The sequence below is a fragment of the Lepidochelys kempii genome, chromosome 4 (genome assembly GCF_965140265.1).
Source record: "Lepidochelys kempii isolate rLepKem1 chromosome 4, rLepKem1.hap2, whole genome shotgun sequence".
In the NCBI taxonomy this organism is placed as follows: Eukaryota; Metazoa; Chordata; order Testudines; family Cheloniidae; genus Lepidochelys; species Lepidochelys kempii.
Window position 1 is genome coordinate 15,345,120 of NC_133259.1, and position 19,284 is coordinate 15,364,403.

The 19,284-nt window shown below is 43.6% G+C and overlaps 1 protein-coding gene across 1 annotated transcript in view; it reads left to right on the top strand.

Moving 5' to 3' along the window:
* The first annotated feature begins 6,091 nt into the window (after positions 1-6,091).
* CFAP299 (cilia and flagella associated protein 299) overlaps positions 6,092-19,284 on the top strand; it is a 395,565-nt gene continuing 382,372 nt past the window's right edge. The window contains exons 1-2 of the mRNA XM_073340486.1: positions 6,092-6,265; positions 15,837-15,967. Coding sequence (XP_073196587.1) covers positions 6,146-6,265; positions 15,837-15,967 — 251 coding nt within the window. The 5' untranslated portion in view covers positions 6,092-6,145. The remainder of the gene's footprint in view (positions 6,266-15,836; positions 15,968-19,284) is intronic.

The window sequence follows — 19,284 nt, forward strand, 5'->3', positions numbered from 1 at the left end:
TAGCTACCTTTCCTATCTAATAAAGTAGATTTAACAGTTCCGTCTATTGCAGAGCTGGCCGGTTTCCCAGGAACCGGGATCCAGTCTTTCACGAAACATTCCCGGCTCAAGGAGATGTCTCCTCTGTGAATGGATGCAGTGTGTCTTTCTCCACCCTGTGATATACTGAATGTCTTTTTTCTTTATTCACAGACAAGGCAATCCCCTGTCTTTTCCTTTTTTACCTCCAACTGGTTTTGATTGTTTATAATTTGGCTTTAATGGTTTTCCATTGACTTTTCTATGTTGTTACAAGGGCAGACAATTGAGCAATAAACTATATAATTCACTAGCCGAGGAGGGGTGACACATACCTCTTGCTTGAATGGGCCAGACTACTGGTGACTCAGTATCCATCCAAGATCATAAGGCATATTTCCTATTGTATAGGGAATCTCTGCAGTGAACTCAGCTTTGTGGATTACACTGTTGTTCCTGTGATTTTTCTAGATGCCTGAAAGTTAGGCACCATGACACTCAGCATTGCAATGCCTAAGACCTTTCCATTTCTGTTGCCATCTTTGAGAGAGACTTCTAATTTATTAAAGGGTGCGTTATTTGTAGCACATGTAATATGCTTCCCTGTCTCTGTGAACCCTTCCTTGTCCTCTTGTCAAGATTGGAATGTCTGCGGCTTGGGAAGAATTCCAAATCTCAGGTTTTAAAAATTGTAGACCAAAACCAAGAATACATGTTCAAAGGAAAGCTTTGTCTGACAGTGACAGAGATCCTACAATGGGAACAGACAGTTCACTAGCACTTTAGAGCTCATTAATTCCTTTTCTGCTAGCTTTCTGTGGGTATTCTAGACTTCCATGGGCTTCTTTTCTGCGCAAAGGCTTGCAGCATTCTACACTAATGGTAAGAAAAAGATCCAAGTACAGGTCATGGCAGATAACACTCAGCATACTCTTCCAGACATTCAGTGAGTAGTGCAAGAATCTTTTTATTTATATCCTTTCCATTTTTCTTTTCAAGGAAGACTTAATCAGGTTGCCAATCACATTTGTTCCTTAAAGGATATGTTGGAGAAATAAATGGCAACTATACTCATTAGGCAGGGCTTCCTGAGGTTTTAAAACTCGATTGTAGTGATTACATTGCAGAAATGCCTGAAACCTGCTGAATACTAGTGCCTAAATAGTAAAGAATGTGTAAGGGGACTATTGCCCCCTTACTAACATTCAGTGGGGGTGTCTTCGTTGCTAGCTCCCAGTACTAAAAAGGGGGAAGGGTCGATGGGGAATCAGGACCCTGAGACTGACAGCCCCCAGGAACAATGGGGAAAGGCCAATACTCCAGGTCAGCCTGAATGACAGGGCAGGCACGCTAATCAGGAAGTCAGGAGGCCAGGGAGGTCCCGTCCTCCATGTGAGCTGGAATTGCCTGGGTCAGACAGAGTGGGGCTGAGCTAAGGAGGAAGCAGGGGCCTGAGTTGAGGTGGGGAGCAGAGCTGTGCGAGATCCAGAGGGGCCAGAAAAGCATCCCAGAGAGAGCAGACCCTGTCCTGGGAGCAGAGCTGCAGCCCCAAAGCCAGAGGCACAGCCAGAGAGAGCAGATTTGCCCTGGGAGGAGAGCTGCAGCAACCAGAGCCAGAGGGGCCAGAAAAGCAGCCCAGGAAGCAGGTCAGTGCTGGGAGCAGAGTCACAGAAGCAGCCTGCAGAGCAGGCCTGTCCTGGGAGCAGAGGTGCGGCAACCAGAGGCAGAGGGGCCAAGGAAGCAGCCCAGGGAGCTGGAGGCAGAGCAGCAGCAGCAGTGCAGAGACAGAGTGGTGGAGCTGGGGCTGGAGCAGTCCGGAGCTGGGTGCGGTAAGCAGCTGGGAAGAGCGAGGGGGACCCTGGGCAGCAGGCCCAGCACAGGGAGACGCCTCAGCCAAGAGGCTCTGCAGGCCAGGCTTGGATCGTAACCCCGACAGGGCAGGGGCGACACTGGGAAGAAGGGTCCTACCACTTAGAGCCTGAGAGCATGTGGCCACCACCAGAGCGAGTGTCCAACCCATAGCATCCCTGCAGCACAGCCAGGGCCTGAGAAGAAGACCTGGGACTTACAAGGAACAGACTGTGAACTGCCCTGACGTTCCAGAGACACTGTTTGTGATGTTCCCTGCCACAGAGCGGGTTGAGGTGTTTCCTTTAACCTTTCCCATTATTCCTTATTCTTTTTAAAATTAATTGTTGATTAAATAACTTGTGTTTGCTTTAGCTTGTATGTAATGGTCAGTGGGTCAGAGAAGTGCCCAGTGCAGAGAGAGTACCCCGGAGTTGGGACACCCTAGCCCCTGTCCTAGGTGACTACAGCAGGGTTGGGGGTTGAGCCCTCCAGGAATCCTGGGCGCAGACTTGCTGGGGTTACGAGGACTCTGCCAGACAGGAGAGTGGAAGGGGAGTCCTCAAGGGCAGGGAGGCCACTGGGTAAAGGAAGTGGGAGCGAGGACTCAGATCCTTTCGCTAGCCCACTTCACCAGGGTAGTGCAGAAGCCAGGAAAGTTCCCCACAATAGCGGGACTATTCCCCCGCTTACAAAAGCAACCTTTTTTCCCCATAAAGGAACAGTTCCATCCACAGTTTCTTTCACTGCCAGGAATTAAAATTTCTGACAAATTACTTTACAAATTCATGTGAAGCATCTCTTCTTACACGTAAAGACCCTCCCCTCCGATTTCTACTTCACAATTTAATAGCACCTTTTGCGTCAGACCCTTGGCTGGTGTAAATCAATATAGGTCCACTGAAGCTGGTTGAGGACCAAACTGTACTTTCAGTGATCAACCAACAGGAATTCTTACAACACTCTGAAATTAGGCTAGTATTACCTCTTTATTTTCTTTTTTTACAAAAGTCCTCTGAGTTGCAGAGGGTGTAAGTGACTTATTTAAGGCACACAGCAAATCTCCATCTTTGTAACCAAAATATTCATGCTTGAATGGCTAATATTAAGTACTTACATAGTGTGTGTTTTTCGTTTTAACTACCTGTACACTTACAGCATGGAGTAAAAGGTGCTGGGACCTATGAAGTTCTCCTTGGAAGCCACTGGACATTTAAGATGGAGGTATTTGATAAGTGTCTTGATTTAAGAACTCAAGGACAAAACACTGCCTCTTTAACTGGTTTCCTTTCATAGTTGGAATGGATTCTTATTCTGCATCAAAAGGCTGCAGCAGTATTTTTACCTCCCAGTAGTCCTAGTGGGGAACATTACTTGATGAATGACAATATAAAGTTGAAAACATTAAAAAAAATCTGTATAGCCCTCCAGCAAATCGTGAAAAGAAAAAGTCATCAGCAGTAGCTGGTGCACTTATTATTAATGGGACAGCCAACGTACAATTCCTGTAAAAATTGAACTACCTGTTACTAATAACATAGTAGATAGCCTTACATGTTTTGTTATCTTTTACCATATGCAGTCAGGGTCTCTTTCATGTCATTCAGCTTAGACAATGAATCCACACTAGCTAACGTCGTATTTTGCTTGCTAGTTTCCCCGTCTGGTTCTCATGCATTAGCATGATATTGCTGAGGATTCCTAGGGGAATGTTCAAATGTATTGATAACATTATGAAGACCATTCTCTTCATATAAAGCTTCATAACTATTTATAGGGTGTTTAATCTACTTTGGGACCCTTAAACTGCTTGACTCTGTCCCTTTCATTGAGCATTATAGATGGGAGAACAGATAAGACTCTGAGACCATTCCTGGCTTTCTCGAGTGCTGTGCAGTGCACTGTTTCAAGCACCCATCATTATTTGATGACCACCCGTAAAAAGTTCTCATTCAAGCTTGCACCATATTAAGGTGATTCACGGGAAACTTACACTATTCTTTTTTAATCAAATGGTCAATAAAATGTATTTTGATGGATTAGATAACTCTTTCTCTGGGTAACCTTAGTGCTGCTAAAAAAGAGTTTGTCTTCCTTCTCATCATTTTATATCAACCATCAGCTTCGTCCACTTCAAGATGATTGCTCCCATTAAGTTTTTCAGCACTGGTATGCAGGGCTTTACCAGCATCTGTCTGACTAGTGCAGCATCTAAATCCTGGCTTTCTAAAACAAGGTATTCAGTTCTGTCAATTTAAAAGTGTAGTGACCTCACACATCCAGCAAAATCTAATCTAAACACATCTCAGTGACTCTTATCTTGGAGCTATCTTTGCTTGGCCAAGGTGGCTGCTGCAAGGGATTAGAGACTGTTTGGAGTCTTCCCTTTCCTCTTCCCCAGAAAGAAACAGTTTAGGAATTGTCAGTGTTTATACAAGGAAAAACCTGCTGCTGGCTCATAAAGCTTTCTAGTCAGCCAGAGGCAGTTGCTCATGGGTACCATCTTGAATTTCCTTCATAATCCTTGGGATATGTTTGAAGACTCAGATGCTTTGGGACAAAGTGTGCTGTTATACCTGTTTCAATTCAAAATAGTTAATTTGTTTCAGTGGATTTATACTTAGAGTTAAGCATGTGCATACAGGCTTTGCTGAACTGGGGTCGAAGTAAGGGCATGCTTTACTTTTAATGTAAAAGATTCTGTTTAATGAGGCAGTTTCAGTCAGAGAAGAAAGAAGATGCATATATTTTAAAGACAGAAGAGACCACGATGATGATCTATTCTGACCACCTGCATAAAGCTGGCTGGGGAATCATTTTGACAAAACAGTTTTTTGTTGGAAAATACCAATTAATCAAACCTGAAACTTTCCTGTGAAGGGGCAGTTTTGATGAAACTTTCATCAGGAAGGTTTCTGAGGCTCCAGGATGGAATTTCTAGAAACGCCAATGGTTTTGGCCCTCATCTGGGATGCAGAAGTTATGGGGAACTGTGCTCTGCCTATTTCTGAGGGAACTTGAGCCTAGCTCTTCAACATTGCAGGTGAGCACTCTAACCACTGGGCTTTGGGGTATTCTGGTGTGAGGCTCCTTTAATTGTTTGTTGGAGCTGTTCCACTTTGTATTAATTAAATATTTGTCAGGCCAAAGGAGATTGACTCTATGGCCCAGTAGCTAGCTCACTTAGCTGAGATGTTGGAGACCCAGCTTCCAGTCCCTACTCCACTGAATGTTTTATGTAATTATTTCTACAAAATCAGACAACTCCACCGGAGACCGCGAGAGAACCCATCCTAGAATTAGCCAACATCCAGGTGGTTAGGACACCTGCATGGGATATTCTCTCATGTTTCCTTCATCCCAGGGGAGTGTTCGAAGCACTCAGGCTATTGTGGGGTGGATCCTCTCCGTTTTTGTTTTATTTTGTGAAAAACTTCAAAAGGTCTTAGTTTCATACCAACCTGATAGGGAGACTCTTCCTGCTCCTATGTCAGATCCTGTGCTCACTGCAGTCAATAGCAAAGTTCTTGTCTATTTCAGTGGTGAAGGATCAAGCCCCTGTTGTAGTAGACACTTGCCTAGTGGGATGATGCATGCTTTCTCAGACCCAGCTGTTCAACATAAGATATAAAACACAGGGTGATCGCAGGGGCATAGCGAATCTGAAATCCATGTTCCAAATTCTTATTTCACAAGGGTCAGAAAACGAGTGGAGTGCAGTGGCCGGGTTTGATACTTTTTGTTTTCGTTTTCAGACGAAGAGGGTGAGGGGCTTATATTTAGGCCACTTGTTTGAATAACTACCCGATGATGAGTGACTGCTGTCCAATTGTGCAGGTTGCTCAAAGAAAGTCCAAACACCTGATTAGTCCTGGCCGGAGCGGGGGGCAGACTGCGGCTGACTTTTGGGGCTCACAGCACTACCCCAAAGGGGTGATCACTGTGCATACGCACCCATTCCTGTTTCCACAGCTGTGCAAAGACATAGGCAAGCAACACAGAGCAGTCTAGCCCGGGCTTAATTTGCAACGAAAGAGAGGCTAGGGCTCAAGCAATTATTTTTACTTTCCGAACTGACGCAGCGAGCCCAGAGCTGCCGGGGCTCAAGTCAAGCACTGAGCACAGGCTTCCGCGCGGCGCGGCGCGGGCCCCGGGGCGGCGGGCGCAGGCGCGGAGGCCGCGCGGGACCGGGCGCGCGCACAACCGCCGCGGCGGCCCCGGAGCCGCGCAAGGCGGCGGGGCGGCTCCGCCCAGGGGGCGGGGCCCGGCTGTTGCTAGGATGGCGGCGCTGGAGGCGGACGAGGCGGGGGCCGCCCTGGATCACATCATCACCCAGTTCAACGCCTACGACGACTACCTGGACTCGCAGATCACCACGCAGGACCTGTTCTACCTGGAGGTGGGCAGGGGGCGCGGGCGCAGCCGCAGCCGCGGGGCGGCCCTCCGCCGGCCTGGCACAGCGCCGCGCCCGGCTCCGGCAGCGCGGGTCAGCCCGGCCAGCCCGCCCCCCAGCGCGCCCTGCTCCCCGAGCAGCCGGACTCCCCAGTGCTGCCTCCACCCCCCCTCCCGTGCTGCCAGACCCCCGGGGCAGCCCCCCCCGGGCAGCCCTTTCCCCCTGGTGCTGCCCCCCAGGGCAGCCCCCAGGCAACCCCCGGTGCCGCCCTTCCTGCCGTGCCTTCCCCTAGGTAACCCTCCATGCAGCCTTTCCTCCAGTGCAGCGCCCAGACAATCCTCCATGCAGCATTTCTCCTAGTGCAGCCTCCAAGGCAACCCCCATGCAGCCCTTCCCCCAATGTATGTTGTCCCCCCATATAGCCCTTCTTCTAGAACCGCCCCCCATCCCACCCCCATACAGCCCTCATCCATCACCCCTTCCCCTGTGCAATTATTTTTAATCAAATGTTTCCCCTCAGTATTTGCATCACTAGTTAGGGTTTCCAGGGCCTGAATGTGAAATTGACTATAAACAAAAGTGAAACTGACTTGACTGAGTCTTTTTTTTTCCGCACTGAGATGTGAAGTATAAACAAGAACATATAATAATGAGGTATAAACTGGATAGCTACAATTCTTTCACTCCCTAATCTGTGGTGTTACTATTAACAAGTACAGAAATTTGTGGCTTCAACATGTTCCTTTACATTTTAGAAATTGTTGCTTGTTCATTGATGTTGAATTTTATTTGAAGTTTACTTTCAGTTATTTCCAATATATTGATTCCAGGCATCTGACTATGCCATATCGGCCTGTGGGAATTCTATTGTTGGCCTTGTTGCTGGGGGGTATATCGTTCCTAGGGTATTAGAGAGACAAGGTAGGTGAGGTAATATCTTTTACTGGATCAACTTCTGTTGGCGAGGGAGACAAGCTTTTGAACTTATGCAGAGCTCTTCTGGACCAGACCTGAAGAAGAGCTCTGTTTAAACTCAGAAGCTTGTCTCTCTCGCCAACAAAAGTCTGTCCAATAAAAGATATTACCTTACTCACCTTGTTTCTCTATGGGAATTCTACAAATACATAATTTAAAAATGGGCTTCAAATTTGGTGGGCTGAGGGGAATTACTGGTTATTAGGGCAATTTTTCCTCTTAGTTTCATGCTTATCATTAATTTTAATTAAGCCTACTAAGGAACAAATATGGGCCTGATTCTGTGCCGTGGACGTTAATGGCAAAACTCCCATTGACTTCAGTGGTGAGAAATCAGGGACTGTGTTCTGCCATCGCTCCTGCATCCCTCTGAAATTGCTGGAGGTGTTGGATGTCTTCCTGACAACTGTAATAAAACATGGGGAATAATTTGTATTAAAACATGTATTTCACAAACCTCACCACAATGCATATCATCTCCCCTGATGTATTTCTTTCCTTTTTATTCTCTGCCATGTTTATTGTTATCTTTCTTGACCTCCTTTTCCATTTTCTTTCTCTCTCCTTTTGGTCTATGATTTTTTCCCCCCACTACCTTTCTCCTTGTGGAAAACGTAATCTTCTTTTTACATGTCACGGCAGCATCCCTTCCTTTTGCATTATGTTCTCTTGCATTTCCCTTCTTTCTTTTCCTCTATTCTATTTTTTTTCTCCTGTTTTCACTGCATGCTCCGCTCTCTCCATTTGTTCATTTTTCCCTACCTTCTCCCACGCTTACTCTCCGAAACTACTGAGTGCTTAGTACCCTGGTGCTGAGTTGGAGAAGGATGGTACAGTGTCTAAGACACTAGTCTAGGAGGTATTGGTTCAATTCTGTGCTTCCTAGCTTATCTTGGGCAAGTCACTTAGCTTTTCTGTGCTCCATTACTTGTCTGCAAATGGCAGTGGTAGCATTTCCCTACATCACAGAGGTGTTATGAGGATAAATACATTAAAAGATTGAGGCGCTGAGATATGGTAATGTGGGCCCTATAAGTACCATAGATAGCCAGGGACAAGGTCAAAACATATGGGTTTGGGAGAGTTACATAAGGTGGAGGGAAGTAACTTCATGGTAGAATCAAGAACAGGGAGGATGTGGTCTAGGAGCCAAAATGGAAGAGCAGATGGGAGAATTAACAGCAAATGACAGCTGAAGAGTCGTGAAATGTGCTAGAAATAAGATGGAAGGATAAGAATTAGGTAAATTCAGCTGGAACCCGGGAGTTAAGAGCTCCACTGGGAATCTAATTTTCAAAAATAGATGCATTGCAAAATTAATACATCTACCGAGTAGCTCTTCCCCAGTAAATATATCAAACCCTTGACTGAGATACAAAGTAGAAAGGACACGAGGGACCATTGACTGGATTGTTTTTGCCTTTATCGTTGATTAATGGCATATTTGCTTTGAGAATTCATCATAAGGATCATTCATGTTTATCTTCTGTTTCAGGTAAACACTAAATCGAACTGCATCTCCACTATCATTAAAAGTTATGTCCTTCTGTAGAGAAAGTAGCTGTTTGGTGGAGAAAACAAATCCTCTTTTCAAGTCAGCTGTAGTGCTGTCATGTTTCAGTGAATTCAAAGAAGTCACTATCTGTGATGTTAGCAGGAGCAGCTCTCCTGTGAAATCCTGAGTTGCTTTCTCAGTATTGGATACATGTCATAGTCAGTCAGTCATGCCCAGGTTTCTTGTTTGTTATAAAAGGTATGCATGTTTCTTAATGTTGGCATGGGAAATGTCAATACTGCTGGAGCAATAAAAAACAGAGGAGGAGCTAAAGCCTCTTTAAATCCCAAATATGCAGCTCTTTATTTTGTAGTTTTATTAGACTTTCCAAAGCCATTATGAAGAAGTTACTTCTGATTGTGTTTCTTGTTCTTCTAGCAGTTATTTTCTGAAACCATCACCAATAAAGGAAGCCGGGCTGTGCTTTCATATAAATGTTATCAAGCATTACATGCTAAAATTTGTGTAGCCCCAATGTTACGTACAATGCAATAGAGGTGGAAAATTGCAGTCTTTTGTTGGTTGCCAGTCTAACCGCTAGAATGACAGTTTGGTGAAATGGTTTCAGCAGCTTGTGCACACGTATCTCACTATCATTTTAGGGTATAAGACCAAGAGAATCTTAGGCAAAGACAACACCAGGCATGTATTGCTAGTATAGCAGTATACGGTGCTGGCGAAGCACTCCTAGCATGAACGTAACCGACAACTGACTGTGTTGGCAAAAGCCCCTAGCGTGGACCCAGCGTATACCATAAGGACCGCCCTTTTTGGTGGGATAGCTTACTCCCGTCTCTCCCCCTCCGAGCAACATAAGCTATACTAGCAAAAGCTATAAGCTGCATCTACACTAGGGGCTTTTGCCAGCACAGTTATGTTGATTACAAAGTCACATCTTATCAACCGCTTGCTGGCATAGCTATGTCAGCAAAAGTTTGCAGTGTAGACATGGCTTAAGGCAAAAACATTCAAATAGCAATTTTTCTTCATTACTTTGTTTAAAGGAAGATGCCCTCATTAGCATAGCTCCATCAGGCCTGGTCTAAATGTGTGGTGTGGTTTTTTTTTTTTAAATATTTATAAATATTTTGGTTAGGACTGTAATGTTTTACTGAAATACTTTTACCAGTGTGGAGGCACTTTATATTGGTGCCCTATACAGGTTTAGTTTATTGCCCTTACTGTATAGGTATAAGCTATCTAGTATAAAACACCTTTCCATTGTAATTGCATCCCTATTAGAGGTAGGGTGTTACTGTACCAACTAACTATGTACCGTTATAGTTAAAGCAATATAACTTGTGTGTAAACAAGCCCTGAGGACAGTATTGAAGCTTGTCAAGTCCAGTTTTGTGAAGTAGAGATGGGTTGAAAAGATGCATTTTAATGGCCTTTCCACACTCTTTATTTCTGAAGCTGAGTGTGAGACAGCATTAGCCAAAACAATGTTTTATTCACTGGCTAACTTCAGGGTGATGAGCTGGTCCAGAAATCCTTTGCTCTGAACATCGTTTTTGTTTGTTGTTTTTGTATGGGCTCTCCATTTAATGTGGATATCATCCAACTACAGAAGAATTGTATAGCAAATACCCAAATACAGGTATCTGTCCGCAGTTGCAAACAGACGAAACTTTGGGGTTGACTCATGCAGCAATGTTTTCTGATGTGTAAAACAGCAGCAAATTGATTTGTTAGGGGAATAAGACAAAATCATCTTATCTAGGGGAAAGTAGATCTTATCATGTCCAGAGCATATGTAGAATGATTTAGGCTGGATTTGTCAAAGGGACCCGTCACAGATTCATCTCAGTTAGCAACTGTAGGCAAACATCTTTGTTTGTTGCTATACAGTGCTTCTGTAGTTGGATGATAAACCCTGGCTTCTTTAAGGGGAATCAGAGCCCGGCTTATCCGTTACAGGCTCCTTTAAGGAGAACAAACCAATTTTGGACACCGTGTAAGCAGTTAGCTGCCAACCAGCTATCTAGGCAGTTGACAGTTACTAAAAAGTTTCCAGAGCTTAGTTGCAAGTAAGTGCTCCTAGAGAGACAAGCTCTCAGAAACTCTAGGAGTAGGAGGACGAGGACTGCAGCCTTTTTGCCTTCCCAAGATGATAAGTGAAAGGAGTAAGTAAAAAGAGGCCTGCTGGGGATAAACTGAGTGAGGGCTCTAGCTAGCCTGAAACATAGCCCAGCTCCAGAAGGAGAGCTGTGGCTTCCTTATCTGAGGAGTGTGAATTTTTTTCCCCATGGTAACCAGTCTTGGGGAGGAGGGCTGGGGATTACTCCTGAATTTAGGAGAGGATGCTTGTTGACATTAGCCTGATGGCCATGAGAAGGGTTGGAGTTCATGGGTCAATGAGGAAGGATGGGGGAGGGTGGGGATGGTTGTCCTCTGTTAAAGGAATTAATAACTGAAACTCCACAAAGGAGGTAACTTGTTCTCCATTCTTAGGTCTGAATAAATTATTGCAAGAGGGAAAGTAAGGGGGCAGCAGGCCTGCAAGGCCATGCCAGAAGGGGAGCCACGCTCTCACAGGGCCTGTCAAGGTTCCTCCCCCCACTCTGAACTCTAGGGTACAGATGTGGGGACCTGCATGAAAAACCTCCTAAGCTTATCTTTACCAGCTTAGGTCAAAACTTCCCCAAGGTACAAAATATTACCCCCGTTATCCTTAGACTGGCCGCTACCACCACCAAACTAATACTGGTTACTGGGGAAGAGCTGTTTGGACGCGTCCTTCCCCCCAAAATACTTCCCAAAACCTTGCACCCCACTTCCTGGACAAGGTTTGGTAAAAAGCCTCACCAATTTGCCTAGGTGACTACAGACCCAGACCCTTGGATCTTAAGAACAATGAACAATCCTCCCAACACTTGCACCCCCCCTTTCCTGGGAAATGTTGGATAAAAAGCCTCACCAATTTGCATAGGTGACCACAGACCCAAACCCTTGGCTCTGAGAACAATGAAAAAGCATTCAGTTTTTTACAAGAAGACTTTTAATAAAAAATAGAAGTAAATAGAAATAAAGAAATCCCCCTTGTAAAATCAGGATGGTAGATATCTTACAGGATAATTAGATTCAAAAACATAGAGAACCCCTCTAGGCAAAACCTTAAGTTACAAAAAAGATACACAGACAGAAATAGTTATTCTATTCAGCACAATTCTTTTCTCAGCCATTTAAAGAAATCATAATCTAACACATACCTAGCTAGATTACTTACTAAAAGTTCTAAGACTCCATTCCTGGTCTATCCCCGGTAAAGACCAGCATATAGACAGACACAGACCCTTTGTTTCTCTCCCTCCTCCCAGCTTTTGAAAGTATCTTGTCTCCTCATTGGTCATTTTGGTCAGGTGCCAGCGAGGTTACCTTTAGCTTCTTAACCCTTTACAGGTGAGAGGAGCTTTCCCCTGGCCAGGAGGGATTTCAAAGGGGTTTACCCTTCCCTTTATATTTATGACAGGGCCAAAGTGATTTAGGCCTCCAATCTCGATCGCTTCAAGACTTCCTTTTGGTAGAAAGCTACTCATCCTCATTTAGCTTCTGCAATCAAAGTAAAACCTGTCAGCATTTCCTGATCTCTGAAAAGTTGGCAATGGTGAATGGGATGGAGGACAAACATGCTATTTCTCTTTTTAGTTTGCCTGTCAGGGTTTATTAGGTGCCCATACAAAAGGATATGCCCCATCCCTCAAACTGCTGCCTACTGCCTGGAGCTGAATTCATCAACACTTCATAAGGGGTTGGGCTGCTTTCTTGTGTAGTGGGTGTTTTAAATGTCTAATCTAGAGCACAGTAAAACCCTGAGTTAGCTGTTTAAAACAAGACACAAACCTGAAAATGGCCTGGCTTCTTGCAGGCAGTGGCCGAGGCAAGTTCGGTGGCTGAGGAAAGAAGATGAGAGGCATTCCAAAAACTTAACAGTTAAGCCACTGGTTTGCTGATCCTATAGCTTACCATGCTGACCTATATTCTCCCATTGTTTCCTTGTAGTCCCTGTTGGTCTGTCTGTCGCCCTCCATCAGTTGTTTGTTGTCTTACACTTAGATTGCAAGCTGTATGGGGCAAGGGCCATCTTGTTCTGTGTTTGTCCAGTGCCTAGCACAATGGGTCCAGGTCCATGACTGGGGTTCCCCAGTGCTATGATAATACAAATAGTTAATAAAATGAGACAGATGAGGAAAGTCTGCAGGCTTTAGGCTACTCCTGATGCTATCTTTTCTCCATAGCATTATGGCATTTCATTAGCATACCGGGGATGGTGTTAATATCAAACATCTGCATTGTGGTCTCCCAGTGGGATTGAGGCCCAACTGTGCTGGGTGCTCTACAGAACCTGCAACCTACAACTTGGAGGCATGAACCTTGCTTGTTGGAGTCCTGCTGACTTCAGTGGGGCTCTGTGGGTGTGGCAGGTTACCTGCAAACTCAAAGATTTATTTATTTTTTGCGGTCAGAAGAAACCATTATGGTGGTTTTGTCTGATCTCCTGTCCAACACGTGCTATAGAATTTCACCCCAGTAATGCCTACATCAAGCTCATAACGTTGGGTTGGGCAAGAGCATATCTTAAAAGTTGAACGTGGCAGGAAGTGGCCATAAATAAGAGACAACCTGTCTTCTAGGACTTAAAAGTCTAAAAGACACAATCAGGCAAAGGATTAGGAACAGGTATATAACTTACAAGCAAATTAATATATTGAAGAATTGGCAAAATAAATGAGATGGTGTCATGATGCTGGTATGATGATATGAAATGCCAATAGGGTATGATATCATGGAAAAGGTGAGGTCAACCAATAGAAACTCAACATGTATTACACAAAGCCTGTGTAGGAGCAATTACTGAATGACAGATCTTGAATCTTTCTTGTCTAATATTTCAGAGCATAGAGATGTCAAATTTGCAGAGGTTCAGAAAGCAGAAACTCAATCTTTGAGTGTTAAATTGTCAAAGGACTTTCTGGCTCTGTATTAAAACATTATTTACTGGCTTCACATAGAGGGTTTTTGCTTGTGCTTTATGAAAACTTACTCTCTGAAGTATTTGAGATCTTTAAAATTTTGAAGACATCAATAAGTTTAATACACCATCCAGGTACCCATAGAGGTGTTTTGTGTGTCATCCCTTCCCTGTAACATAAAAAGCAGCAGAAGAGGGAAAAAAGTAATCTAGAACTCAGTTAGTTCCACAAGTGGGAATCAGGACCTGTTATTCCCTCAGGGGGATGGATTAGCAGAGACACTGAAGGGTCAGAGATCTACCAACACACCCAACCCAAGAATCCACAGGAAATCCCACCCCTGTCAATCACTGGAATGCCCATAGGGAGTGCCTCTTCCTGTGCTCTGTATCCCGAGCTCTCCTACCCGTGGCAGGAAGGTCAGCTGACTGGCTGTGCTGCCACTAGCCTCCTGGTCCACAGCTGGGCTCTTCTGCCATCCTCCACAGGGAGTGAGAGCCAGTGGTTCAGAAGGTACTGTGAGGAGCAGCACTAACTTCCAGGGGGATTCCGCCCTGTATTTTTCTTCCCTCCTCTGTTACTCCCTAGTTCTGTTTGATTTTCTCCCCTCTGCACCATGGAACAGAGGGAAGTATCTTCTTATCTATTCGCAAAAAGAAAAGGAGGACTTGTGGCACCTTAGAGACTAACCGATTTATTAGAGCATAAGCTGTAGCTCACGAAAGCTTATGCTCTAATAAATCGGTTAGTCTCTAAGGTGCCACAAGTCCTCCTTTTCTTTTTGCGAATACAGACTAACACGGCTGCTACTCTGAAACCTGTTCTTATCTATTGTGACTCAAGTATATGAACTGTCTGTTGATAGATTGTTCTGGTCTCTTGCCACTAGATGGAAGCATTAGTTCACTTTTGTATTTTGTTTAGAAGCTCATACTATAGGAAAGGAGGCCACGCATACCGAAGCAGATGTGGGATGGTGACTGTTGTGTTTTACAAAAGTATGTGCTCATTGGGTCTAACCTACAGCCTTAAATGAAGTTTTGTCTGTGTAAGGACTGAACATTCAGGTTATATATGCTTTCCCTTTCCTCCCAGCTTTTCCCCTTCTAGACCTTATGGATAGATGAGCTTATGGGGTTGCGAGCTCTGCAGAAAAGGGAGCAGCAAAATGCACCAAATGAGGGGACACACTTGCAGTGACAGAACAGCAGCTGTGATTCATTCTGACCCTTAGCTCTCAGTTCTATGGGTACCTCTTCATATTGGCACCACAGTCCTGGGAAGCTAGAAATGGAGATGAAGGCGCCAGGGAGTAGCCAGTGGGTATTGCATTATCCCCTTTCTGAATGTAAATCACCCCCAAGCTGCATATGATCAGAGCTGCAGCTCCATTCTTCTTTATACAGCTACAAACAACCTCCAGCTGAAGTTTTGGGTATCCAACTTTGTAGTGCTTTGTAGCTATGGTGGAATGTGGAGTTCAGGGTGCTGTGCAGAGACCGGGCACTGCCTCCTGAATTCTCCTTGCCCCTGCAAGTGGCTAGAGAGCTATATAGATCCTGAGATTTCTATATGTTTAGAGGACTGAACTCCTTGCCATTTCCCAGAGATAGGAAATTTCCACTGTAGAGGTGATATTTTAATAACAGAAATAGTTGCAATTAAAAAAACAGCGCAAAGTACGATGTATAAACAGAGTTTTCTCCAAATAGAATGTCTTTCTCCAAAGCTTTCAGTGAGGCATCTGCAGCTCTTTAATGATAGAAATTGATTAGACACAACTAGAAATCTTTATTTACCCATCTGGAGAGTTTATTTCCTGTTCTGCTTCATGGGGCTATCCTTTTCACGTAGTCATAATGAGGATGGTGTGGACATAAGGGAATGAAAAATCACTGGTAGAAGGGATGGATGCTAACCTAAAGTGATGTTTCCATACCTAGCTTGTTCCTGGCTTGTAAACTTTCTAATTTTAGAAGTAAAAAAAAATCCTTTTTTCTAGAGATTTTTTTGTGTTGGCGGTGGTTAAATTATTGTTTTCTGAGAAACAGCTGGCTCTTCCTTGCTCCTTCAGAATGAGGAGATGGCTCGCCAGCTGGTGGAGCTGGGATTCCGGGGAAGCGGTGAGGTTCTGAAAAGGGAAGAGTTTGAAGCAAGGAAAGCAGCCGCAGAGGCTTCAAGGCTCTCTGAAAGAACCCAGCAAAAGTAAGTGGGTGCATTTCATAGAACATCCAAAGTGTGGGATGGGGGAAGGAGCCCGCTTGATCATTTTTTATGGTATTTATAATGTGCAGGTTGGGCAGGTGAGAGTTTGATTTCTTAAACTTGTATGAAGATTAGGGTGTGGAAGAGATGGAGTCAAGTTGCTGTAAGGCCGTACATACCTTAGCGCCCCTAATTTTTAAAACATCAATTAAAAAAATATAGACACATAAGGGGAGCCCAGCTATAAAATTGGTGTAACAAATGATTAAGCAGTATCAATTTCCCTACTTGCATCCTGATTATATCATGGACTAAAGCAGGGCTGATATTAAATTAACTTGGACCTTCAAGCTGATATTGACTGTAACTTGTTTCTTGCAGAAAAATCACTTACCCCGGATTTTAAGGCTGGGACTTCTCAGAGGTCTCTAACTGAGTTCGGATCCCAGGTCTTCCTGCATTTCAATGGAATTTGGGAACCTAACTTCCCTAAGTGCTTTTGAAAATCCCTTTTCTCCTTTTATTTTGCAGCACCCGTACTTACAATAGGTGTTACTTCCAATAATAACAGGTGCAGCATTTGGGCAAGTGTAATGTCGTAATTCTACCTTCTAGATTATAAATCTTAGGTAGTCCATTATAGGTCTGTTCATCACCATGAAGTAAACTAACCTCGTCAAAGTACAAGAACATATGAGGATAAAAGGCAAGACTAACAAATCTATACGGAGAGAGACATCAAGAGCTTGCTCTTTTATTAGAACATTGATTTTTCAGATGCTATGGGTAATTGATCTTTGGACATGCTATTCTTCCATCAGTGCACATGGGGTTTACAGAGAAAGGTGCTTTGGAGAAGACAGTTACCACACTAGTTACCACACATTAGCTCTGTTAGTTAGGGGGATATAAACTTATCCTCAGGATATAGTCCATTTTACCTAGTAATGCAGATGTTTTTCACCAGATATTTAGACCTTGGAATTAATAATAAACTAGGACTCATAATTAATATGAAGAACTTCCAATTTTTATTGATCACTTTCCCTCTAGCTGGATGCATAGTATAGTGCAAACTAGACATCTGAAAATCATGTTCCAACATTTCAAGGGACATTTTTATAAAATCTGAGATTGCTCCTGTGTGCAGAACCTTCCTATTACCTTTCTTTCAAAATCCTGGTCAGGAATATGGATGGGAGCCGAAATGAACTTTTGTTTTTGAGTGTAATCTCTAAGTCTATGGTCTATTTCATGTAAAAGATTGAGGAAGTTTGAAAAGATGCCTTTTAAAAGATGTTATTTCAGCAACAATTATAATACTCAATGCATCAATCTTTTATTCATTCTTTCTATTAAAAGCCATGGCAACAGGTACGCCCACACTTTAAGGTTTGAGTAGAGGAAACTTCTTTGGCTAGTATGTTCATGGGGCAGGAACAATACCTTTGGGACAGGGATGTGGTCACTGAGAGAGAAGATATGGTGTCAGGGAGGTGGTTTGGGGGAACAACCCATTCTGCTGATTGTTTTTAGGGCCCAAGACTGAGGTTCTATGAGTAGGATGGGCTGTAACTCCTCTCCCTTCCATAGTCATGGACAAGGTCATCTCAGCCAGTCTCTCCCTGAGATCCAGCAGATGTGATTACTGGGAAATGTAGTTCCCTGAGCAGCTGTGACATGAGCTCTAGCCGAGGTGAAGCATGCTGGGATTTAAGGGGACTACATCAATAGCATCCTTCCAGCGGACAAGGGAGGTGTTGGTGGTACTAAGGCGTCTCTGCAGGACAAGGAGCCCACTCTTTTTCTTTATTTTTTTTCTTATGCGATAGTGTTTTTACTTTGTAAAGACTTTGAGGTGGACCTCTTGGCAGAAGAGCCAATCTAGTCTCAAAAAACTGGAAAACAAAATCTCTAACGGGAGAAGTTTAGGCATGAGTGCGGCTTTATTTGATTTTTTTTTCTTTTTTTGGTCCTGCCCCATCTGTTACTTAGAGTTGTGAAAGCGCATGCTGCTGTGTGGATACCTGATCATATCATGTACTTGGCTTTTTTCCTTTCTGTTTTGCCTCTCTTTCTGTCCATTTGGACAGTCTAATTCTTCATCTTTAACCCCTTACTGACTTGTATTTTACTTGCATTAAGAAAACAAATGAAAGCAACAGCTCTCTCTGGAATTTGATCAAGTCATGATCTAGTGTATAAGTTAACTGAAGTACCACTTAGGCATGATTATACAATACTGCACTGTCCACATAGATGTTCATTAGAGATATCAGAAGTAAGATAAATTTGCATTAATTACTGCCAAATTAAAAATTCTTATTGTACTACACTTGAATGGCTAATCTTACTGTACTGAAGGTCATTGGCATGTGGTGCCCCATGGAATTCAAATGGGATTCTGAATGGGCACAGCAGTACCCTCATGCACTATCAATTTGCAGGCTCTAGGCAATACCAAGAAATGCAAAGGATAACTGCAAATCTCCATTTCAGTTTTTGCTCAGGCTAGCAAGTCAGCAACATATAGGGCGTTGGGGGAAAGCTTTTCACCTGCCCTTTCACATAGCCATAGCCAACTCCGTGGTTTTACATGCTTTGTACACATGCAAAAGATGCTATTTGTTTTCTCTTACAAAAACAAATGCATTTAAGTAAGTTTTATGGGATACAAATGTCTCCCTACAGAGAGCAAAACTAGGTCCTTGACTCTTCTCTTCCTCCTTTTTATATATATAAAAATAAAAATGTTGTGTTTTTTATATATATAGATATAATGCAACCCACAAAAATGGAACTTAAAAGAAAAAAATGATGTTTCTTTTTTGAACATTGCCTTGGGTTTTAGTGTTGTAAATCCGCCCACTGAAATAGAGCGGAAAGAATTAAACACCAGGACCCTGCATTTATTAGCAGACTAATTCTTTCCATATATTTCAGTGGATGGAAATTCAGGAAATGCCAAATCCCAAATCAGTTGTACATGTGTAATGTTAAACGGAACGTCTATAAACCACAACAAAATTATTTTTTGGGCAGAGGGAGTTTACGTGTATGTGGATGGTTTTAAGGATTTTTTTGTAACAATACATAAGGAAGTAAAATGGAACTAGAGCAAGTTGACAGAGGGATAGTCAAAGACTTGATCTCCACTATCTCCTTTCTAGCACTGATCGGGGCTGTGGACTCTTAGCATGCTTGGTTAGCATAATTCCAGTACTGAATGCAGGTTGTATGTTTACTGTGATTATAGGAGATCTTCAGTGGTACAAATGGCAAATAGGTTTCTAAATCCCACAGAAACCCAGGAGCAG